The 25,652-nt window shown below is 49.2% G+C and overlaps 1 protein-coding gene across 10 annotated transcripts in view; it reads left to right on the top strand.

The window, feature by feature from the left end:
• The window catches only part of LOC121588596, an 86,145-nt gene extending 60,502 nt beyond the window's left edge, over window positions 1-25,643 (top strand). For 8 of the 10 annotated variants that reach the window (XM_041906742.1, XM_041906717.1, XM_041906726.1 and 5 more), the window contains 12 exons: window positions 887-1,000; window positions 1,089-1,343; window positions 1,426-2,597; window positions 4,486-4,577; window positions 4,658-4,951; window positions 5,054-5,593; window positions 7,259-7,556; window positions 7,790-8,233; window positions 10,444-10,657; window positions 21,210-21,581; window positions 23,618-24,664; window positions 24,737-25,643. In XM_041906742.1, the coding sequence (XP_041762676.1) occupies window positions 887-1,000; window positions 1,089-1,343; window positions 1,426-2,597; window positions 4,486-4,577; window positions 4,658-4,951; window positions 5,054-5,593; window positions 7,259-7,556; window positions 7,790-8,233; window positions 10,444-10,657; window positions 21,210-21,581; window positions 23,618-24,664; window positions 24,737-24,952 (5,058 nt within the window). In that variant the 3' untranslated portion in view covers window positions 24,953-25,643. The remainder of the gene's footprint in view (window positions 1-886; window positions 1,001-1,088; window positions 1,344-1,425; window positions 2,598-4,485; window positions 4,578-4,657; window positions 4,952-5,053; window positions 5,594-7,258; window positions 7,557-7,789; window positions 8,234-10,443; window positions 10,658-21,209; window positions 21,582-23,617; window positions 24,665-24,736) is intronic. The other 2 variants (XM_041906779.1, XM_041906771.1) reach the window with 2 other exon arrangements.
• Window positions 25,644-25,652: the final 9 nt, after the last annotated feature.

Below are 25,652 nucleotides of genomic sequence, written 5' to 3'. Positions count from 1 at the left end.
AGTCGATTCCGGAACCGAAAGTGAAGTCAATTTTGGAACCGAATTTGAAGTCGATTCCGGAACCAATTCCGAAGCCGATTCCGGAGCCGATTCCCGAGCCGATTCTGGAACCGGTTCAGAAGTTTAATCCGGCGACGATTCCGAATCCGATCGCGCCGATTCCGAATCCGGTACCGATTCCGAATCCAGAGCTGATTCCGAATCCGAAGCCGATTCCGAATCCGGAGCCGACTCCGGAGTTATTTCCGGGTCCGATTTGGGAAACGATTCCGGCTACTGATTCCGGACCTACTATCCGGAATCGATACCAGAAAACTGCGGAGCTAGCCAGAATCGATTCCGACGAAAACTTCATTTTCATCACTACTGAAGACACTAAGCGATCTTTTTTTCGAACCTTAGCGACTTGTCGTAGTACTGGTTTTTGGAACAAAATTTTGTAGTTTAAACAAAAAAACAAAAAGGCACAAAATTCAACAATACTGATATTTTTGGTGGTAGAAGGGTTAAGGCTTGGTTTGCTTTTAGAATTAGTTTGCTTGTAGCTTACATGTTTGTGTGCATGTTTATATGATTAGAATTAGTAACTGTTAAAAGTTTCGCTTCAACTTCTTATCTAGCTGTAACGTTTCATTAATAGTTATTTAAATGTTTTCCTTTTTATATTTTAAGAATAAATTAAAACAATCCTATTTTAAGTTCTCAAAACAGACTAACGATTGTAGAACTCATTAAATTAGCTAACCAATTAAAATAGCTCACCCACAATCAAGTGACACGACGATAGCAGCTGCAATAACAATCAATTCTAAATAAAAAAAGCTTCCAAGCTTGAGACTAATTATTTTTCATTTTTTTCCCACCTCCCTGACCCCGACCTCGGCAGATCATCGCGGCGGGCCTGATAAGCGGACCGAGAATCGTAATTCTGCACCGGTACAATGGCGACTTCGGCTTCACGCTGCGGCACTTCATCGTCTATCCGCCGGAATCCCTGACGGTAAGCGACCAACCTTTGCATTGTTTTCAAACAGAGCTTCAATACTAAAACCACTTTTTCTCTCTCTTGTTGCCGTCGCTCCAAACAGGAACACGCGATCAATCCGCTCACTGCGGCGGGCGTGCTGAACTTTGCCCAACCGATGGACACGGTGTTCGTGAAGAAGGTGCACCCGAACACGCCGGCCTACCTGGCCGGTCTGCAGGAGGGCGACCGGCTGCTGGCGGTGAACGGCGTTCCGGTCACCTCCATCCCGTACTCGCAGGTCGTCGCCACGATCCAGCAGACGCCGAAAACGCTCACCCTGCAGGTGGTGCCGAAAAACTACGACATCCTGCAAACGGTAAGCAGAGCAATGGGCTGCAACAGCACCACCTAGCATCTAACTTCTTCTTCTGCTTCTGTTTTCGTTGCCACGCTCGCAGTTTTTTAGCGAAACCGCCCACAACCCCGAAACGAACCAGCGGCCCCAGCCGCAACAGCCGGTCGTGTACGCACCGAAGCCGGCATCGTCGGCTACCGGGGCCTACCCGAAATCGAAACCGGCCCATGGCCCGCCGCCGCAACCGCAGCCGGCCACGGCGATCGTGCAGCACCAGCAGCACCAGCCGCTCTCGGTCGAGGGCGTGCAGGAGAAGCAGGAGTCGCTGTACAGCACGCTGCAGGAGATCGTCGCGGACAATGTGGCGGTGACCGGTGGTGCCCCAGCGAAGGCGGCCCAGATGCTGCCGCTGCACGCCGACGTGCCAAAGATGCTGAGCCACGGGCCGGGCATGGGGCCGATGGCCGCGCACCATCTGCCAGTACCGCTGCCGAAGGCCAAACCGTACGAGTACGATCCGCTCAAGCACCAGCAACAGTATATGCACCAGCAGCACCAGCAGTTTCTGCAGAAGATTGCCCTGCCCGGTGGCAGGGAGGGCGAACTGGGCGAGGCTGCCGGGTACGGTGCACCGCTCGCCGACGGCGACAACGCGATCATGAACCGGATGCGCAAGAGCCTCGAGCAGAAGGAGGAGTTCCTGCGGCGACCACCGACAACGGGGGCGGCGCTACAGGCCACCCCGGCCGCCGGCCACGATGTGCAGCAGCGCGAGTTTTACGCCCGCCCGAACCGGCTCCAGAAATCGGTTTGGCCCCCGACGCAGCCCCTTTCGCCCGGCTTCTCGGGTGCGGGCGGCGACAAAGCGCCGGCCCCTACCACACCGTCGACCAGCACGAACGCATCGCCCACGGCCGCCGTTGTTTCACCGCCGGGCCCGAAACCGCCAACCAACGCTGGCGGCGGCAGCACGACCAACGGTGTGATGCGCGAGCACGCCTCGCAGCTGTCCGCGATACGGGAGCACTTCTTTACCGGTGGCGTCGGCGGCTCGCTCCAACTGCCGCCCAAATCGGCCCCACCGTCGCTGGCGATTGCACCGGCCGCCATTACGGTGCCGGCCGGACCTTCTTCCCCGACCGGCGCGGCAACAGTACCCCTTTCTCCGCATAGCTTACATGCGGTGTCGGAGAAGGCAAAGCTATTCGAGTCGGGCCGGCCACTGTCGCCGGAAGGCATCGACCGGATGGATCTGTACAAGAGCGAACTGAGCCGGTAGGTATCGTTGGGACAGTTGAATATCGTCGACAAGATGCGCTATGCGTTGCTAAGGTTAAAAGGACTATAGAGGAATTTGAATTTGGAATTTTAGCACTGTTAGTAAACAGAGGAACAGGTTCAAGCTGATGTAAAGTCGCTAATAGGATAGCATTGGAGCAGAGTAACCATTCAGATTTTGTTTTTGACGTCATGAGATATCTGGATACGTCCCACATACCCAGGGTGTGATATCAAATCCCTTCGCTATATCTCGCCGTTTAAAGACCTCGGTGGAACCTCGCATAACGAGTTTTATCCTATCCATACAATTTGTATGGAAAGTGAAATAGTTGGCTGCAGGATCGCAAGGGTGCTGGTATAAGGGATCTTAAAAAAAGCATGGAAAATATCTACATAATACTTGTAATTTTGGTGATATTTATAGTTCACTGTTTTCGTTCAGTGTTTTTGATCCATTTTCTTGAAATTGTTTTCGATTGTTTTTTCTTAAACATCTCCTGAATAGATCAAATTTAGAATGTACTTTTATCGGCTTGTTAGTTAGTCTGGGAAATGTTAGTTTTTTTTGCTGTTGAACATTTGTTACTAGACTAATGTTTATTGCCAAACAGCAATTGAAAATTAGTTGTGGTAAATATTCTGCAGCACTGTTTTGCGAAAAACTTTGCGATAGATTATTTGGCATAAAATCTACTACACACACTTGCACGCGATACATGTAGCCATACGATACTCCTCTTACTGACATTAGCTGGAGAAACTCTCTTTAAGTGAGCTATTTGTACAGCATTCAAGTTCCAAGGTTTCAAAGTTACTTTCGAATGTAAACGTTGTTATTCAACGCATCCATCATGTTTTTCAACAGTTGTCAAATGGTTTATTTGTATCAACATGAAATTTCAGTTTCATCACATGATTTTCAATACGCCTTAAGCTGCATTGAGTTTGACAGTTATTTGTGATGCATTGAAAGGAACAGTCAAACTCAATCCAGCCTGAGACGCATTGAAAATCATGTGGAAAAACTAATACAATATTTTGATGCAATTACAACATTTGACAACTGTTGAAAAACATCCAGCCAGTTGTAGACATTGGAAATTTACTCGGCAAATCTTGTAAATTGGAAGTCGTTATGAAGGATTCCCACTGTATATCTCTGCCTAACCGCTAATGCCGAAGATTTCAGGAGCTCCCCTTAAGCTGCAACGTTGCATGTGCTAACGTACAGATGCAATTTATCAACATCTAAAGGCTTTTTCGCTAAAAAAAAATCGTTAATTAACATCAAAACCAGTTACGGCAGGTTGACCACATTTGATAGTTTTAGCAAAACAATGAAACATTACCTCTTTGAATGTCCGTATCGGTATTAAGAGTGAAAGTGTATTTTTTCGCAGCAGATATTTTGAAAATATTCTTTTCTGGCTACAGCTCAGTAAATCATTTTTGAAAATCATATTTTTAAATCATTAAAAAAACGTTAATAGAACAGTAATGGTTACTTTAGTGCTCTAAAGTACTTTTCATACGATACATAAAGAAGAAGATATTTTAGGATAGATGTTATTAAGATGTTTATGGTTTAATGAAACGTCCTTCAATCAGGGTTTAAAAGGTCAAATATTGCCATTCCATTACGTAGCGACCAACAAATCAATATATTATGAACTATTATGGCTTTGTGAACGCTAAAAGACTGCAAAATGTAATGTCAAAATTACAGTTTTTCACAACAACTGTAACACTATTTAACTGTTCAACCTAGAATGAATTGCATTTTAGCACAATTGTTTGATTTGTTGAGCGTTTTATTTTTTCATCTTCAAGCCGACATTATTGCAACCATACTTCACCCACAACCTTCTATTCTCTTTTGCAGCATCAACACGAAACAGGTCGTGCCGAATGTGGCCGTGCGCAGAAAGGAGTTTGAGCTGAAGGCCGAAAGTACGGGATGGCGCAAATCGATCGGTAAGGCTAGGAGCGACAAAAACGCCCCGCATGTGCAGGCCCTATTTAAATGTTCCGCTCTCATTGTTCCACTTTCGCAGACGACAAACCCCGCTCGATCAGCTCCGATTCGGAATCGCGCCGCACGCCGGTTCGACTGCGATCACTATCAGTAGAGTCCAATGCAACGCGCGATTCGCGCCACTCGCTCGCCAGCTCCACGCCGCAAGCGACCGACGCCGCGTTCGACACGCTCGAGAAGGATAAGGAAAACCAGCATCAGCCGCAGCAGCAGCAGCAGCAGCAGTCGAGTGTGGTACCGCCCCCGATGCCGATGCTGCGCCAGAAGCCGATCCGGGACGATTCGTACCGCAGCGCGGTGCGCAACTCGACAGGTAATAAGGGAAGCAACGGGCGTAGTGACGGGCGTGGCGAGGGTTCAATGCGCGCACCGCTCCCGACAGACCTTCTCACCGGCCATGGTTCCCTTCGCACAGCGTTCTGGCTGCAGGGTCCGGTTCCAGCAGCAGCAGCAGCAGCAGCAGCGCACGGTGGCGGCGTCGGCGGCGGCACCGGTACCGGCGACTCGTCCTCGGCCGTATCGCTCGCGTCGGACGGCGAGCCGCCGAGCCGACCGGTACCGCCGGTCCGCACGTACGCGGCCGCCCACCGCCAGCAACATCCGCTGTCCGCGGCCGACACCGAGCAGATGCGCAAGAAGCAGCTGCACCGCAACCAGACGATGGTGGGCCTGCACCACCTGCTCGACGGGGAGGACGGCGACGGTCCGCTCGGCGACGTCGAGATGCTGCACCGCATGCCGCCGCTGACGTCGCCCCCGTTCGCACCGCTGTCGCCGCTCGCGGTCGCATCGTCCGTCACGTCCACCTCGTCCGTGCCGCTGGCCCATCTCGGGGCGCTCGGGGAGCATCCGGCAGGAGCGGCCGGCACGACGCCCCAGCAGCTACCCCCACCACCCGGCGGCTTCCGTCCCGTGGCCGGACCGATGCGTCCCACCACGCTCAACCTTTGCCCAGGTTGGCGCACACACACACGCACACGCACGCACGTTTGCGTGGCTGTGGTCGTTTTGTTTCTTTTTTACTCTCGCTACCAAACTAATCTAACGCCAAACGTATTTTTTGTAAAGATTTTTTCTTATTTTTTGCCAAACCCGTCTAACATTAACGGTTGAGCATGTGTTCCACGATTAAAACACTTCCCGGCCTTCTCCCGCGTTCCCCGTTTTTAACGTCTTTGGGGTGCCTTTGGGAGGCACCCATGAAATAGAGAGAGAGCGAGACATGCATGCGCACTAACTGGAAGCAGTGGACATTCGAGCGTTTGTCTGGTAGTAGGTGATTCAAGTGCTGCAAAATGTCACCGCCAATGTCATAAAAAATCTGACTGAAACAAATTCCATGTCAGCATCACGTACTCAATAGTGATAATCACAGGTGATACTCAAAACGATTGGTGTGATCAATGCATGTTTTTGTGACATTTTTGCGACCAACGCGTCAGTCACTATGTCATGACTTTTTTTTACTGTGATCAGTTCTGCAAATTGTCACTGACATAGTCATGACAAATTCCGGCTGAAACAAAATAATGTCACCGTCACGAGCTCCACTGTGATGATCAGAGGGGAAACTCAAGCAATTGTTGCGACCAACCACATGCTTGGTGGCATTGTGTGCAACCAACTCTTGGTCAGTCACTTGGTCGCGACATTAATCAGAGTAGTTAGTAGTTAGTGATCATCACGATAGTCATGGTTGATATGCGGTGGTGCGAGTGGTTCAAAAAAAAATAAGCATGATTTCTCGCTCTGTTTGACCCGTGAAACCACCAAACCAGAAAGAGCGAGAAAGCATGCTCATTTTGATGCTCGGGACCACACGTCAAGTACATTCCAAGAACGTCGTGATTATTACCGACAAAACATGTCATGACCAAGTGAGTGACCAGCAGCATGGTGCTACAAAAAATGTCACCAATCATGTGATAGGTCCACTATCTGTTTGGGTCTCATCTCTGATTATCTCAGTTGTGTACGTGAGCTGATTTGAGCTTCGTTTCAGTCATGAGAGTTGATGACAGAAACCAGTGGCACTTGGCAGCACTGTTAACAGCCAGAAAAAGTCATGATCATGCTCGCATGTCATGACGCACTTTCATTGAGTATCAGCATAAAGCTACCACGAATATGTTCATTGTTTTCGTTGGTGAATATCTCGTGATGCTCATGACATTTTGCAGCACTGGGTGGTTCTCTTCCAACCTTTTCGAAGTCCTCCAAAATCTCCCTAAACCAACATCCATAACACTCGGAGGTGCCCCTTCGTGGTAGACCCCCTTTGGTTTGGCATGCTTCACTCACCGACCTTAACCGTATCTTGCTCTCTTTATCTCTCCGTCACTCACTCTGCTTCACACTCTCGATGTTCTACCACAGCATTCCGCCCTTTTGTTGCCTACTCTAAACCGATTAAAACATCGCTCGCTCTCTCTCTCTCTCTCTCTCGTCCTCTCCCGCATCATGGCCGTAAGAGCCCTGTGCGCCGCTGCATGAAACCTGTCGAATCTGCGTCACAAACCTCTAACCGATACAAAACTTACCCTCTTTAACCCCCTTCTCGAAAACATTAACCGAAAAGATCACGACTAATCGCTGTTTCGGTTTCGCTGTCCGTCCACAGATGCCGCCCTGCCGACGGTGGTGATGCGCCAGAAGCAGCCGCACCATTCGCTGCTGCTCGACGACGAGGATCGCAAGATGCGCCGGGTGTCGTACCTGCGGGCGACCGCCCACGACAACCTGTTCCAGATGCTGGAGAGCGACCCGGACAGCAGCCCGATGTCGCTGCCGCCGGCCGACACGCCCGACACCGATCCGACCGAGCCGGCGTCCTCCACCGTCGAGCTGTCGTCCGGGCTGGCGACGACGGACGAGGGGGCACCGGCGTCCGGCAAGCTGCAACCGCAGCAGCTCAAGAGGTAGGTCAACAGCCTGCCCCAGGACGCTCTAGCGGGGTTGAAAGAGGTGAAAGAGGACGCTATTAGCCCTCTGTCGGTTGATTCTGTTACTGTGCGTTCAGCGATCGTTCTTCGTTTCTCTCTCGTGGCTTTTGTCCCTGTGGGTGCCAAGTGGTTTATCTCATCATTCTCTCTCTCTCTATCTCTCTTTGTGTGTCTCTCGCTTTCCCTCCCTTGGTTTCCCATTTGTGCAGTGCCTACCGTCCATGGCGCAGGCCACGTCTTACCACCGACATTCAGCCGCTGCGGCGCCTGTTCGACCCGGAAGCCGACCTGGCTGTGCCGGCCCTTCCGCCCATCCTTGAAACCGAACCGTTCACCTCTGCGTCCGCCTCGAAAAAGCGCTCCCGGCCCCTGCCAACACCACCCCGACTGCCAAACGACGACGACGACGCGGACGATGACGACGCGGATGACGCGGACGAGGACGAGGTCGGTGCGGCTGGCACGCGCCCGGCACGACCGGCAAGGGCCGTAAAGGGGCGGTCAGCTTCCCTGGTGACGACTACCCCGTTCGGCAGCGCTGCTGGCGGTGGCCACCGGCTGTTCGGGGCGCCCGGCAGCCTGGGCAACCTGCACGTCATCACCACGACGACGGCGGGCGGTATCGTCACGCGCAACTACTTCTTCGCCCAGAGGTTCGCCCGGCTGTTGTATTGCTGTGTGTTGTGTGCGTGTGTGTTTTGTTTTGCGCTGTTGTTGTTGTTGTTGTTGTTGTTGGATATTTTCTACCCTCTTTCCCTGTGTGTGTGTTTTAAATTCCGATCGATGTTCCTGCCAAGCACCACAACACGCATCTTCGATATCTTCTTGAAGCTAAAACGAATTCCGGAGTTCCTGGCATTTGCGACTTCCGTTTGCTTCCATTATTAGGATCTTTAGCCGAAATAGCATCTCCTGTAATGAGAGCATTAGAATCACACATCTATACACACACACATACACCGACTACCATTGAAAGTCACTAGCAACCACCCTCAGCATCGGAATTCACTTTCGGGCAGTAAAATCCACCAGGTGCCCCCGAGGGCGTGGGATCGTTGCAGAGAATCGAACATTAAAGCTAAATTTGCAATCTAACGGAGCTAACGGTAACGGTGTAGCGGGACAGTCTGTGCAATTGGTTTCAGTTTTATGACGCTGATGGAGACACACGGACACGAAACCTCACCACGGAGACAGGGAACGCAAAAGGACCGTCTATCGCTGCACTGCTGGAGCCCTTTCCTTTCTCTCTCTCCATCTATCTCTCTCTCTCTCCCTAGCTCTCTGGCTGATTTTAGTTTAACGACCACTTTTAATGTTTTAATTTGCGATTGTGGCAGTAGGCAAAAGCGATAATTAATTTTCTTGGATGCGCCTCTGCGCCTACAGGAATCGATAAAACGGGTGAATCGATTACGCGGAACCGCTCAATCGTACCCGACGGACAGGTTCATGTAGGCCGCGTTTTCCCTTTCACTGGCCGAGTCGCTCGTCTCGGTATGTACCTTGGATCTTGGTTGGGTCGTAAAATCTCCGACGAAGAGCATCGGACGGTTGATGCTTCATCGTCTTTTAAACCCTCTACTGAACACACAAGCTTCTCATCGTGTCTGTGGTACAGTCGTCAACTCGTCCGGCTCAATGACATGACGATCAGGGGTTCGAGCCTTAGAATGGACCGTCCGTCTCCCGGCGGTAGCAAGGATCTTTACTATCTATTCTGCTATGCGTGGCACTGGATAAATCTCGAAAGGCTATATAGGCCGGGTCATGCCCGCGTAGGAAGTTACGCCAAGAAGAAGAAGAAGAAGTAGTAGTTGCTGCTCATTCAAACCACACATACAGACACACAAACACACACATACCCACAATTGCATGTCCTGTCCAATGTCCGGTGGACATTGTGCGTGGAAATACCTGCATGGGGAAGTATCAAAACCTCCCTGCATCACGGGATCAGATCGAGACTACTGTTTTCTGGATCTTCTTGAAAGCTTGAAACAATCTAGAAGTTCAGAATCACACTATTAACCCGCTTTCGTGTCTTGCTGTACATATACTTCAAGGGACTTTTTTCCCTTTTTTCTTCGTTCATCTCATCGCATCTCGTCATTGTTTTTCATACCTTTTCTCTATGTGTATCTTTATGGGCGTGTGTGTGTGTGTGTATGTGTCTGTATTGTACAGCGTGTAATTTGGTGTGTGGCTCTGTGTGCAGTGTGATCAAATTTGAATAGTTTTTTGGAGGTACTTCCAATGTTTTTCTTCTCTTCTTTCCAATCTTCTCTCTGTTTCATACTCCATCAATTGTGTGCCAATACCTTCGTGTTATCGTTTAGTGCTGGCATCATCATCATCCACCGCAAAAACTCGTGCCGACATAACATTCATCTTGGTGTCAACGGTTTCAACGTTATTTGATGTTCTGTTAATCACAAAAAAACATAACTATATCTCCTATTTGCAAATTTTGCAAAACTTCAATTGGACACTTCGCTCCTACAGGATTCACATTCCTTCTTTTCTCCATTTTCCACACTTCTCGTCCAATTTCTTTCTGTCTCACTCTTTCTCTCTTTCTACATTTTGATGTTCGTTCGTACTTCGCTCATCCGTTCCGCTTATCCCTATCGCAGTGTGCGAGTGTACGTTATCTCTCCATTGGTTTGTGTTTGTGTGTGTTTTTTTGTGTTGTTTATTTTATTTTATTTCATTTTTATTTTTTTGTTCAATGTTACTAGATGTCATAATGCATGACAGCTTGACGGCGGCTTGAAGGAGCCGCCCAACCGCATTTACGCTTTTTTTTATTTTTGCTAATTTCCCTTCCATCTTCCATTCTCTTCTACGGCGCGGTACCCAGCCACGGCACCAAATCGAAGGCACTGGCCCACTTCCGGGACGGCGGAGCGGCGGACAGCACGGAACCGGTGGTGCGCGAGGGCGAACTGCACGTCAAGGTGACGCTGATCGACGGCAAGCGGTCGGCCGACCGGAGCTGGCGCACGGTGCACGCCGTGCTGCGCGGCCACCATCTCAAGCTCACGCTGGTGCGCGAAGGAAAGAACTCCAACCAGGTAAGGCGTGGGATCCGGTGGGGGATGCGCATTGCATATTTTATTCTCTCTCCCTCTCTTGGGGCGTTTTGGACAATCATTTTATGATAGTATTGAAAGGTGTTTTTTTATTATTTTTGTGTTGCTTGTTGTGTTGGATTAAATTACACATCATCACATTGAGAATTGTTTGTCTGACCGGCGGAGGTGCAAGAATCAATGGCACCCGGGTTATGAGCGATCCCAATTGATGAGTGAAAGTGCAAATGCAAGATTATTTTACCACTTCCTTATTCGGAGGGCCCACAGGCACGAATCTGTGCGCAATTGCCCGGTGGGGCTTTCTCAATCTCAAAACCGCAACGGTCTCATACGAGCCGGACAGCTTTTATTGCTCAATTAAATGGTTACATTTACAGCACTATAAAATTCTTACAGTAAGAAAATCATTTCCAGCCATAAACATAAACTGGTCAGATGATTCAGTGACCGATCGGGCGTGCGCCATCGGACGGGCACCATAAACCTTCTCGGGGGACAGTTCTGCCTGATTTCTGCAACCGCACTGAGCATTCGCTATTGCGCCCGAACCATGCGCTGCTCACTTTATTAATATGGAAAAATTAAAATATTTTAATACACCATAAAACCATTTAACGAGCGTCGTAAAGTGTCGAGCGCTGATTGAGGTTTGTTAAGCGACGCTGCATTTGCAAAGCCATTGAGCAACGGTTGTAGTTTTTGCTGTTGATGTGCCTTGTTGAATCCTGGTCACGGCGCCACTAATTGTACCTGAATGTTATCACAATTTTTAGCCTGTAGCAATTTGCACTGAAAATCAATGTGAATTGATATAAACGGAAAGTGTAACGTCTCCGAAAATATAATTCTTTGAAGCAAACGATACCAGTTTCCCAGTTTGAGGCTATTTTGTGGTTTTTTATTCTGTTGCCTGGACAATTTTATTAAAATTTAATATTATAACCGATTTCAAACTGGAAAAAAACAATACAAATAAATTTCTTACATGCATCTTTGTTTGGTGCACAAATGGTGAATTCCAATATGACAGAACATAATTGTCAAAATGAATATCGGTACAATGTTCCTGGTCACGTCATCGGTTGTTGAGCCAAAGAAGAAGTTCCTGGTCACGGCACCGATTATTTTTCAACCTATTTTACTCATTTCAGAGAAAATCTTAATTAAATGTTAAGAGACGCTGCATTTCCAAAACTATTCAGCCGCGACATCAGCACATGGGAGGTTGGCAAGCGGATAAAATCAATTTGTTTCAAATTGTGTGCAAAACGAGCCACCGACGGTCAACAAAAGCCGGTGCCGTCTGGTCCCAATTTCTCAAATCTCGTAAATGGGAGAAGAACTTCAACGAGCCGTTAAGCGACGAACCAGATTCGTTCGTTGCATGTGTCTCGTACCGTTCCGGGTCATCTCGGACGATCAGGCATTAGGGGCCATTTTTTGACCAAAATCTCGTGGCCTGGGCGGTGAAAGTGAAGAAGCGGGAAACCGCGCGTGTGTGTGTGTGGGATGCCCCTTTGGCTTTGGGGAAGAAAAGCCACCCCCAGAAACCGTGATGTGTGTGTGTGTGTGTGTGTGTGTGTGTGTGTGTGTGTGTGTGTGTGTGTGTGTGTGTGTGTGTGTATGTGCAGAAAGCGTTTCCGCGCGGCCCTACCTACCGGGAAAAACGGAAAAACACAAAAATTATCGTTTTTTGTGTATGTGCTGTCTCTGCTGTTATCTTGAAACTGGTGCGAGACACATACATATTTAGAGAGGAAAAGTTCACCCGCGCGAATCCAAGCCTCCACCCATTAGTCCAAGCTTATGAGGGGGTAGGTCGTGCTGGGAGAGGAACTTTTCTTTTCGAACTTTTGATAACGCACTGATTTCGGTTCCTCTGTTTTCCATCCCAACCATGGGCCCCTCACCAGGTGTTTTTGACTGTTTTCAAACGCTTCCGGGGCACTGCTACTTTGCCTTTTGCCTGCAGTGTCTTTTAATTATGCGTTCGTGTATATAGGTGTGTGCTCGCGCTTATTATTATTGCTTTTTTTATATTGAGCAATTTGTTTTCCACCACGGACGGTCAGTGCAACAGTGCAAACAGGCAGAGCACATGGAGTGAGTGTGTGAGTTTTTTTTTTCGTTTTCCTTTTTACGCTCTAATGCGCTCTTCTTTAAATATTCACTCTCTCCTGTGGCTGTGGCTCACCATCACCAAATTTAACCCCTTCGCTCCCCCCTCTGCTCTTCACAAACACACACACGCGCGCTTGTGTGCGCTTTTATTGCTTCATCTTTGGTGAGCGCGTGCAATTTCGCGTACCGATCGCAACCGTGTGTTTTCGGCTACCGAAATACAACGGCAACAAAATCCACACCCTGTGCACCCCCGAAAACACTTCCACATACACACACACACACACGCGCTAGACATCGGTACGTTGAATCGCATAAAAATCGGAGCAATTAGGCATTTTCACTTCCCTCCGCCGGGATTGGAGAGAAAGGCGACGACGGAGAAAAGTCAAACTCTGCGCGGAAAGAAATGCGGGACGAAGCACAGGCTGCGGCGGCGTCGGCGGGAGCGGGTTGTGAGCGGGCGCGCCCAAACATAGTGTACCTCTCACCCCCCCAAATGGTACAAATGGCAGCAGCAGCACGTCATTCCGATGTGTGTGAGCAAATGGGCGTTGTGTGCCGAGGTTTTTCACGCCCGTGTGGAGTCACATTTTTGGCCTGCCTTGCCGTTTCTTTTTTGGGAGGGAGAGGATGGGAAGAAGAGGAGGGGAGGGGGGTGTTTTTGGGGGCGCCCGCTTCCCAAATGCTGCTGTTTTCTCTTTTCTCCATCGGAAGATGGTTCGGGGTGTTTTCGGTCGGGTGTGTGCAGGAAGGAAGTAAGTGAGGTCATTTTCAATTTTATTTAGCTGTGCCAAATGTCTTATCAGAGGGGAGGGCCGAAGGGAGTTTTGCTTCTCCTCCTCGCCCTCCCGAAACGGTAAGGGAGACCCCGTTTTACGTGGGCGACGTTTTTAGTTACGCGACCCACGCCGGCTCCCCAAATCCCTGCACTGTTTCCCTCGTCGCAATAAAACAATCCCCTCTGGGGCAGGTTAAACGAAGGGAAAAGGCAAAGATACAAAGAACTCAAAAGCTTCCACGCTAAATTTGTAGAACTACATTACTATTTATATGGGATTTTTTGCACGCACGCTTCAATCCTAGTCACGGCACCGGACATTAACTGTACAGTTATTGGTAATAGTTTTTATTGTTGATGTGCCTTGTTGAATCCTGGTCACAGCACTAGTAATTTTATCTTAATGTTATCACAGTTTTTAGTCTTTCTACTAATTTTTTAACTGAAAATCAATGTGAAATGATATAAACGGAAAATGTAAAATATACAACAATTTTTTTAAGCAAACCATAGCATTTTGCCAGTATGAGGCTATTTTATTGAAAGCGTCCTCCTAAAATGGAGTGAGCATGTTTTTCCGAAGCAATTTCATGCAGTTTTGACAGTTGTTAAAGCATTTTTCCCCTATTTTGAAGGGTTTTAGAATAATATTCAGCTATTTTATACGAAGTTTGAGACTTGGTGGCTGAAATCATATCAGCACTCCAATACAAAACCACACGTCAAACAACTAGCCTCAGATTTACCAGCCATGATAAGTTAAGCCTGTTATAAATTTAAACAAATGCCGATTGGTTTTTTGTTTTCTTGCTGAAGCATAAGTATTCTATCAAGAAAGGTTAGAAAGTTTAATAAGTTGCAAGTTTTTACAACCCGGATGATGAAAATTGTTCCAATGACAGACTGAAAACGGGTCTTTAGCGGAAAAATTAAAATCAACGCAACATTCAGTACTGAAAACATCAACATCGGAACAATGTTCCTGGTCACGGCACCATTTATTTTTGAATCTTTTTACCTCAGTCCGGAAAAAAAATCTTTAAAAAATCCTTCAATAGTGTCATCCATGAAAAACCAAAAACTAATCATTCTAATGACAAATTGGCACAACAAAAATGAGGGGGGGGGGGAAGAAGAGGAGGGTTGAGTAGTTCGGCCTTTGGTGCCTTGGTGGCTGACTAAAATACGCAAAGGTTGTTGTTTTTTTTTTCGACCGGCGGATGGAAAAGCGCACCGTACCGCCCCGCGGAGCGGTATCCGTTCGAGTGCACCAAACCATGCGCACGATGTGTGTGTGCCGGTGTGTATGTGCAGGCTTGTGCGTGCGATCGTGGGGCCGTCGGGCAAGTGCGCCACGGTGTAGTGTGTCAGTTCACCGATGCCAACAGCACGCAGCGGGAGTTCGAACGGCGTCGGTCGTCCGCCGTTGTCTGTGGAGTCCGCGATAATCGCGTCCGCCCGCGTCGGCCCACCCCAAATCCCCCGATTCTAGCTTTATCACACTATATCCCTTCCCTTCCTGCCACCCTCTCCTTTTTTCTCCCGTTTTTTTTTTCATCCCATTTCCATCGTTTTCTTCTTCGCTGTGCGCGTTTGTTTTCCCGCCAAAACATCCCGCCGAATGGCAAATGTGAAGGTGTTTGGTGTGTGTGTGTGTGTGTGTGTGTTTAGTTTAGAAGTTAGTGAAAAGCTGTTCGTGTGTGTGTGTGTGTGTGAACATCAAACGGAGCAAGAGCGCTAAATAGTGTGTTGAATTTACCAAACCGCATCCACTCTAAACAACACCATTCAATGAACCCGCGAACCTGCAACCAACCTTCCGGCCCCATACGAATTAGTGAAATTAGTCCGCCTGCGACTCCACTGCTCCAACTTCAGTTCGAATTTGTACACCTTCTCAGCAGGGAATAACGTCCCTCGCCCGCGGTGGTTACGTTAGCGTGCAGTCTGCGGCGTGGTGTGGCGTACACAAGGACTTCGGTAACTTTGCTGCTTAGACTCTGTGTCTCTGTGTCGCCGTTTTGTTGCTACTAGCTGGAAAGCGACCGTTCCGCTGCTGCTGCCGTGTGATATCATGGGTGAAGAATTTTGATTCCCCCAGCGCGCCGCCTCGTGTGTCCTTGTTGGGACGGGTGGGGTGCACTTATTTGGCAACCTTCACCCCCCCCCCTCCCCCCATCCTCCTGCGCTCTATCGCGCGCTACGCACGCCCATATCGATCCGGGGTAGCGGGGTGGTAAACGTCACGATTCGATCGTCACCTAATACGCCGCGCCAAGTGCACACGGAACGGAGACTTCTTCATTTGGCATGTGACATGCCGATAGGCAAGGGACTCGACGCGGTGGAGTGCAAAGGGAGGGTATACCGTGGTTTAGGGCCCTTGCGTATGCAAATCGCGTATCAAAAAGCCATCCCATCCCCACAACTCTCCTATGACCGTCCATGTTTGTGCAGGGCGTTGCCTCTGTACCTGGGGGTCGGGGGGTGTGGCGGGGGGACGTGCAATGTTTGAAGTGTGTTTTTTTTTTGTTGAGCTACGCTCGAAGAAGAAGACACTCACTCACCGAGGCGGACTGGGTGTTAAGGGGTACAAGGCGAAGAGGTTCGTCGCCTACTCTTCAATAGACGCGACGACCCGCTAGCAACTGAGTGACCACTTCCGGTAAAAGCAAGCATTAATTGCAAACAGAGGCAGAGGAAGCACAGGAGAAAAAGAAGAAGTAGAAAAAATAAGAAGAAGAAGAAGAAGAAGAAGAAAAAGAAAAAGAAAGAGAAAAAGAAGAAGTCTCGCGCGTTTTTTTCCTTCTTAGCCCGGTAGTCTGTGTGTAGGGCTGTAGGTCACACCCACCCACTCCGGCATGCATGCGTGAAGGTGTCGATTTCGAAAAATTATATCACGGACTACTACCCCATCAACCCCCCTCCCCCCTCTTCACTTTACATTTGCTTCTCGATTCGGCTTCCCCCGTATCGATCGAAAGTGAAAAGTGGTTCGATCCCCACCGTTTGCACTGGGGTGCGTTATGTGTCCGTGTAGCGCTCTCTCTCTCTCTCTCTCTCTCTCTCTCTCTCTCTCTCTCTCTCTCTCTCTCTCTCTCGCGTCTTTCCCTCTTGCTCGCCAAAAGTTTTCCCTTGCTGCGCTGTGAACTTTGATCTTCGGTTCGGCGGAGGCGCTTTTCCTAACGATTTTTCTCTGCTGCGTTTGTGTGTGTGTGTGTGTGTGTGTGTGTGAGCTTTTTTGTGCAGCGGAGAGGAGGGGGTTCGTGTCTTGCTCGTGCAAAGTCAATATTATTACCCCTTCTTTGGCGGATCTTTTTGGTTTTTTTTTGCTTTTTGCTTTGTTTTGGCCAACCGTTACCGTTTTGCGATCGATGAAAAACGGTTGCTTCTTCTCCTCCTCCCCCCACCCCTCTCCTCACCCTGCACCGATTTAACCATGCTCCGCTCACTTGCCACACAGCGGCACTGGGAGGACCTTGGGACACGAGCGACGAACGCGCACCGATGCTTGAAGGCGATTTTCGACATCTCAACCACCGCGGGTGTTTGCAGCAATCGGCGCAATCCAACGCCCACATGGCCCCCACAGCAGCTCCGTGCAAGGCTTGCTTTCGGGGGTGGTCCCTATTGGCGGGAACCGCAACCAAAAATAAAAAAAACTGCATCAAACATGTAAACAAAAAGGGTTTGATCGTCCGGCCGGATCGGTGGGAATCATAACTTGATGTTTTTGCACGGCAAAATAAACACAGAATCGCTAGAGACAGTCGTGCGTTTTACGCGGTCAAGATTCGGCTAGAAAACCGATACTTTCGCTTCAGAAAGCGCACGAGTCGATGCTTTACACTACCGCAGAGAGCATCCGAGCATTGATCGAGCAGCATTTTACTATCGCTTGTGAACGACAGCTCCACAGAAACAAAGAGATATTCAACCTCGTTTGGCATGCATCTCCGAGCATTGATCAAGCAGCATTTTATTATCGTTAGGAACTGGGGGTTAGGAACGTGCCATATGGTACGATCGCTAGCTCCATCGCCATCCAGCCGCTGGGAGCCAGGCAGGCAATTAATTGTTCCATCCCGATTGTCGCGACCTGTAAACAAACTTACCAGGTTTTACAACCCTCCAATAAAACGCACGGAAAGCCGGTATCGCTCCATTCCAGCTCCAATGCCGAACAGAGGCGCCCATAAGACAGCATATGTTTCCAAGTGTAAACAAAGCTGTATGGCCATTTTTGTTGGTTGTTGCTACAGCTTCCCTCTTTTTTCCTAGTCTATTTTTGCAAAATAATACCACCCTGCGACTTGGCCACCGTGTGTTTATTTACAATAGTGTATATGACACTCCCTAGCAGCTGCCTCCACCCCTCCAATAAACTCCCCGGTGTGTTCTGTTACGCGTGCTGTATGCACTTGTGCATACGCATATACAGCACGAAAGTACAACTGGCAAAGGAAGAGGGAACAAAATGAGCTCAAAAAACAAATCATCAACATTCGAAACTTCCTCAACCCTCGCTCGAAAAGGGAATGTGCTAGGGTGGCAGTGCCGGAGATTGAGCATTCCCATCAATTTGGTGCAGCCCCGCGCTTGTGATGAGCAATTCATCGACACACGGCACCGTGACGATCCGCACCATCGGGAAAGAGTCGTGTAACGCAAGCAGTAGCAAACCAACAACAAGACACACAGACACACACATAATATTGCAACGTGCTCTGGCGGCCCCGTTGCCCACCGAACCCTGTCCAATGCATTTCGCCAACCTTTCCGATGGACGCACATACCAAAACAAAAACATTGGAGAAAAAACGATAAAAAAAAGCTATTATGGTACCAGCTGAGCGCACGCGCTCTTCCCTTTTTGTTTGTCGCTTCCTGGATCTTGGAGATGTTCGGCATCTTGGGGATGGTTTCCACCCTTTCACCACGATTTGCAGTTCGTGTGGTGTACGACCTGTTGGTGACTTCCCATGATGGGGACGATAAGCCTGTATCATGACGCATCGAAACACTTGCGCCGTAGAGCTTCTATAAACAATGCTTGTCATGACTGTGGCCCACAAAAACACACATTTGCGCACGCCTGTGCGGTAGTGGGTGATGCTAGTAGTGCTGTAAAAATAGTGTCACAAAATACCAAGTCGAGCCAACGCACATAACAAAATAAAAAAAACAACGAACGTGTTCAAAAACGGAACAAAGCGGATGCTTTTTTGTAAGGCCCCACTATTGAGTCAGCATCATTTGAATATCCTCAAGATCCTTCTTATCTGTTGTGATGCTGTTGAGAATGTGATATCCTTCTTATCTGTTGTGATGTTGTGTGACTCTGGGAAGTAGACTGCCGCCATTCGATGCATTTACATCGTTATCATGTGCACACTTGTGCGTAATTTGAACCTATGATTGAAGGCCGATCCGATTTAGACGAAAGTGTGCTATGCGCATTCAGATTGGCAGGCACGTAGAAGTTCGATCGAACAAGTTAGTAGATACGGATGGAGTGAGAGCACGGAGAGGACAGAGAAAGCATATAGAAATAGTGCTGTCTCACACATTCTAAGCTGAGTGCGCATGAGTATCATGATGGTACAACTTAGCAGATAGAGCAAGACAGATGAGCGGTTTTGTTCATGCTAGGTCCTAATTCAGGCAGTGATGGTTCATTCCTGTTCTGAAGTTAACCGAAGCAACATCTTCAAGTTATGTGTTCATAGTGTGCGAATTTAAAGTTATTGGAAGTGTTGCTTCGAATATTGAAGTTGAACTACTATTAGTTGGCGAGTTCAAAGTTGTGTCCAGACATTTGAGTTCGGTTCTATTGGAATCTAGTGTACGGCCGGCTGTGGTTTTTGATTGAAGTGGAGTAACTGAATCAGTACCCAGCTTCCAGACGTAGGAGTTCCCAGCTGGACATTGGAGTTGGGTCATAAAAAACCTGAGGAATGGGATTTTGTGTGAATTCAGTGCACCTTTTTTTGCCAGTAGTGTAGCACCTTTGGCGCTTGACATCCGAACCCAGAGTTTCTTCAGATATTTTCACAATCAATTCAAAAAGTAGTGTCAGCAAACAACTAATCGTTCAAACACACAAAAATTGCGACACATGTGTGCAAACAAAGAAACAACTGGGTGCCAACATCAAAGACAACACTCAGCGTCATTTCATTTCAAGATCATCAAGATCCTTTTTTGTGCGCTGTGATTGTGTGCACCTGAGAAGTTGACTGCTGTCATTCGATGCTTTTGAATCGTTATCATGCAAACATGCAATTGTGTGTAATTTGAATTTATGTTTGAAGGTCGATCCGTTTCGACGAATGTGCGCTATGCGCACACAGATTGGCATGCATGCAGGAATTCGAACGAACAATTTAGTAGATGCGGTGAGAGGACGGAGGGTGAGAGAAAGCATATAGAAATAGTGTTGTCTCACACAGTGCGCATGAGTGCACTGATGATATTGCTTAGAAGTTAGAGTGAGAACGCTGAGTGGTTATGTTCTAGCTAGGTCCTAATTCAGGCGGTGATGGTTCATTCCTGTTCTGAAGTTAACCGAAGCAACATCTTGAAGCTTTGTGTTCATAGTATACTAATTTAATGTTATTGGAAGTGTTGTTTTGAATATTGAAGTTGAACTACTATTAGTTGGAGAGTTTGAAGTTGTCCCCAGGTCTTTGAGTTCGGTTTTTTTGGATTCTAGTGCACTGTCAGCTGTATGATTGCTTGTATTGGAATAGTTAAATCTGTGCCCAGCTTGCAGACGTTGGAAAGACAGGCGTTGGAGTTGGATATAAAAAAAAACCTGAGGATTAGGATTTTGTGAGAATACAGTATTGTGCCAGTTTTACTAATTCATTAGGCCTTTGTTTCCAAACTAGGAATTTCTTCCGAAATTTCCCCAACAATCGAACGCAAATTCCTTCTCCAAGTGCTCTAGTGTATAAGTGTTTGTCGCAATATCACGCCGGTGCTCTGAACATCTCAGTGCAGTAGAATCGACTTTTTGACGATTTTGGTTGGTCGGTGTTGGGTGACGTCGTGTTACAAATTTAGTTTTCCGCGCCGGCTAGAATGAACCAACTCAATGTAAATTCTACCTACCATCACCACCACCATCACCACCATCACCATCTTCCTCCGCTTCATCATCTGCCGAGCCAAGACCACCAACAGCTAGTGGTGCAGCACAGTCAGCAGCAGCAGCAGCAGTGGGCCAGTGTGCGCGGTCGGCTGTCGTACTACAGCGAGAACGAGCTGGCGGAACGGCGACCCTCCAACGCGGCCCCGCGGCAGCCGCGCAGCCGGGCCGGTTCGGCCGGGCCCACGCCGAGCGGAGCGAACGGTGCTGCCGCACCGGAGGGACCGTCGGGTGGCACCGGCAGCAGTACCCCCGGTCATGGTGGGGCCCGCCTGCTCAACTGGATGCGCAATGCGCCCGGGCTGCGGAAGTTGCGTCTGCGCCGCTGGAACTCAACCGGCTCGTGGGTCAATATCGTTCGATTGTTTTCATTTCTGTTTCGTTACCACTGCTAGATGAGTCATCGTTTACATGAACCTCACACTCACTGCAAGTGTACTAATGCTCTGTGCTTTTCCCACCTTCTCTTTCAACAGAGCCCGGAACCATGCGGTACGATCGATCTGACCAACTTCCACGTCACCGAGGGCAACTACACGAAGCGCAAGAATGTGTTCAAGCTGACCACGGCCGCCGGTTCGTACTGTCCGCTGGAGGCGGCCGCTGCGGCCGGCTTCGGCGGCCACGCCGAGGTCCATCGCACCCAGTCCGCCTCCGGGCTGGCGACGGTGGGCGGCACCGGCCCGGGCAGCGGCACCTGTGCGTCGTCCGTACGCAGCGCGTCCACTGCCGGGCTGCCCGGGTCGGAGCGGGAGCTGCTGCTGCAGGCGGACAGTCACGGCGACATGCAGGGATGGATGGAGTCGCTGCGGCTCGTGTGCGGTAGCACCGGCCAGCTGCACAGTCCGGTAAGTGTGGCTAGGAAGAGGCTTCTTTTTCGTTGGTTTAATGCCACAGTCTTTTTTGGACGCTTAATAACATCGTGAACTTGTGAGTCATTTTGTCTCGCTCAGTTGTGGGTTAGACCTGCTGCCTCTCACACAACTGCTCCGATCACAGTCTGTCATGCTCGGTCGTCGGTCAGTTGGCGCCATTTGAACCTACGACGAGCATGTTTTTGAATCGGTTCAAGTGTTACAGTGCGCTGCCAAGTTTTAGCCTCACTCACATTTTATTATCGAGATCTTTGCTCCATTCTATGCATTAAATTTTTGGACTCTAACGCACCTATTATTGATTGTAAGACAATATTATCTGACTCTTCTTGAAGGAATTATGATAAATTTACAAGGTATTTGAAGTGCTTCATGGCAACTATAATTTTGTATCACAAAAATCATTAAAAATTGTCATTCGAATGCTTTTTTGGGTGTGAAAATACTGATGAAATTTCATGGATTCTCAAGACACTGTTCACACCTGAAACTACATGCGCAATGGGCATAACAATTGTGATATTTTAAATTCTATCAATTAAATTATCAAATTCTTAGCGATACGGCCATTTTGGACCGTTCCTCGTGAAGAATTATCAAATTATTCTTTTTCTTTTATTTGCTCAACAACCGTTATCGGTCAAGGCCTGTCTGTATCACTTGCGGGGTTGGCTTTCAGTGACTTTTGGATAATCCCTTATAGCAGGATAGTCAGTCCTACGTATTGTGGCACGGTCTATTTAGGGATTGAACTCATGACGGGCTTGTTTTTAAGTCGTACGAGTTGACGACTGTACCACGAGATCGGCAACGAAGATCCAATGCTACATATGTTACTTAGCTAGTGTCTTAAGTCATTTTTGGAGCATTCACGGATACTAGATATCTATTTTCTGGGAGATATTTAGATCTAGGATAAATCTGAAGAGGACAGATGTTAGTTAACACCTTCCAAAATTTGACCATATCCCAGTACATGATTTCTGAGAGCTTTTTAAACAAAACTTAAAATAAAAATGAATTTTTCAAGGTTTGGAGTACTCCAAATTTGGTAGCCTATTGTATGAATAGGATTTTCCCTATTGTATGAATAGGTTATGATCAGGGTAAGGGGTATGAATAAGGTCTGTAAGATACTTCCTAATTCATACTGCTTGGTAATTTCACAAACTGAGTCAAACTGTCTGTAAAAGCTGGTTGAAAATGTGTCCATAGGGGTTGGCAGTGGAACACATTGTACTCGGTATTTATTTAAAAAATTGTGAAATTCAACAATGTTTTTTGTGCTAAATTTGTCACTGTCACATTGGCCGGAAGGTACAGCTCTCATTTTGGAACGCACTGTTTATCGCCCGCAGCGAATAAACAATGTTCACTTTGTTTGGACGTATCCAAAAGCCCGAATGCTGCTGGCCCAATCGGGACCAGGAAGACCTAGGGCAGGTATGACGTCAAGGTGTCCATAAGGTCTGTCCGCTGCACAGTGAACGGTCACATCATCTCACTGTGTGTGTGTGTGTGTGGGCTGGACGGAGACCTGTAAGTGGTGCAGTGGTTTCTCCCCCGTTGACCACGGCTCTTATCAGTGTTGTCACCGCTGGGAGGGTTTTGGCGAAACCTCCTCCACACACACCCAAACGCCACACGATAACGAGCGCCTGCCGATAACGAACAGCGTGTGCGGGGTGGGCGCGTGTGATAAAGTACTCGAACGTCGCGCTCTTCGCACTTGAAGCGGATGTACTACCTGGCGCGTCGCAGTTATGTCCAGTGCTCTCCGGTCCATCGATGGACCTCATCCTGACGGCGCCCATCATCCGGCAGTACTTCCCGCGGGCCTGGGACGTGGCGTACGCGTACGCCAGCGTCCAGCAGCGGATGGGCGAGCTGGTGCTGCTGGCAGTGTGGCGAACCCGAGTGCGACAGAGCTATCCTATCACCATTCAAGCGTACCATCGCGATCCGTCTAATGTGGTTCTTTCTCCTTCTCTCTTTCTCTCTCTTTGTAGGATTATCTGAGCGGACGTGGAGGGCAACAGGCCGAGCCGCAGCGCGTCGCAGCCCAAACGAGCGTGCAGGTGCAGGGCGGAAGCGTGGGCGGCACCGGCTCGAACAGTGGCGACGACTACTCGCCCGTGCTGCCGGCCAAGTCGCAGCGCAAGTATGCGCTCGGGTCGCGCTCCCCGTCCGGCCAGTCGCCGGTCACCAAGAGCCGCAAGACGCCGCAGGCTGGCTGCAGCTCGCCGACCGACAGCGCCGACCAGTCGATCGCGTCCAGCTCCAATCAACCGGCGTACCATCAACCGCCCCACCACTACCAACAGCAGCAGCAGCAGCAGCACCACCATCACCATCATCACGGCGCGAAGGATAGCTCGGATCGGGAGAGCGGCTCGCCCAAGTCGAAAACCTGGAAGGGCATCATGGCGGCCAAGTTCCGCAAGATGCAGTGGCAGCCGGCGGCCGCCGACCTGCCGGACAACGCGCCGACCGGCCTGCCGCTCGAGCTGTGCCCGGTGTCGAGCCGCAACCGGTTCCTGCCGCTGGTGGTGGAGAAGTGCATCAGCGTGGTCGAGTCGAAGGGCCTGCTGGTGGTGGGCATCTACCGCATCCCGGGCAACACGGCCGCGATCGCCGCCCTGACCGAGACGATCAACCGCGGGCTGGACGAGGTGGCGCTGAACGATCCGCGCTGGGACGACGTGAACGTCGTGTCGTCGCTGCTGAAGGCGTTCTTCCGCAACCTGCCCCAGCCGGTGCTGCCGGACGCGATGTACCGCGGCTTCATCAGCGCGGACCAGCAGAGCGGCCAGCGGCGCCTGATCGCGCTGCGCCAGATGCTCGAGCGCATACCGCGCATGAACTACGAGACGCTCAAGTACCTGATGCGCCACCTGGTGCTGGTGACCGCGCACAGCGAGGCGAACCTGATGGATCCGCGCAACCTGGCGATCGTGTTCGGACCGTCGGTCGTCCGGTGCACCAGCGACTCGATCCAGTCGGCCGTCATGGACATGCGCCACCAGTGCCAGATCATCGAAGTGCTCATCATCTACGTAAATATGGAACTGAAACCCCGCCAGCCGGCAGCGATACTCTAATGCGGTGCCGTTTCTTTCTCTTTCCAGTACGCCTACTTTTTCGAGGAAGGGCTGCTGCCGAGCGCGGAGGAAGCGCAAAGTGCGGCCGGCTCGGAGGCCGACGCTGGGCCGGGCGCCTCGCTGCTGCTGGAGAATGCCGGTAGAATCGAGCGTAAGTGTCTGCTCCTGCGCGCCCTCCTGCACTTGCTCCACGTGCGCATACACTGGAAGCGCTCCGGATCGTACGACGTTAAGCCGCAGTAGCTCCCATCTTGGACCATATACATCCTTTCTTTTTTTTACATACTTCACATACATATCGTTAGCCAACAAATGGCGCTACAGCGTATTGCAACAGAGTGCGGCACCGCGTGACACATTCACAGGAAATGCGTTCCTTTTTAGTATTAAAAGGGCCGCACTCGCTGGTGCGAATCTCTCTCTCTCCCTTCTTGCCAAGTATCGTGGCTCTACCACGCTCTCTTATTAAGCTATTGTAGTATCTACACACACACAGCACTATATCATGCAAAGCACCGTGTGCCATCTATATATTTATTTGCCACAGCAAACACCCAAAAAGTAATTCGAATGCCAGGACAAAATCTCTCAGTAGGAGAAAACAGAACACCAAATCTGTTAGTACAAATAGCGCAAATAGGTCAGATAATAGGCCCAAAGTTACTATAAAATGCTTTTTTTTTTAGAAAAATTGACCGTACAGTCGAAATGTATCGAAAACCCGTAACAAAAGGCGTGCGTGCAAGACTTGCGGCAAAGATTTAATTGCACCTTTCCCTCCCTCCGGTGCTAGTGGTTTCGTAGATGTAGAGTAGAAGCACCACAACAGCACTATTGTAGCACTAAGATGGATTACAATCCCGTCTTTATATGCACTTTTAATCCCCCGTTTTTTGCACTTGAAAACAAAAGTACACGAGCTAGAAAGCAAAAAAAAAAAAAA

The sequence above is a fragment of the Anopheles merus genome, chromosome X, assembly GCF_017562075.2.
Source record: "Anopheles merus strain MAF chromosome X, AmerM5.1, whole genome shotgun sequence".
In the NCBI taxonomy this organism is placed as follows: Eukaryota; Metazoa; Arthropoda; class Insecta; order Diptera; family Culicidae; genus Anopheles; species Anopheles merus.
This window is presented reverse-complemented; position numbering and strand designations above follow the sequence as displayed.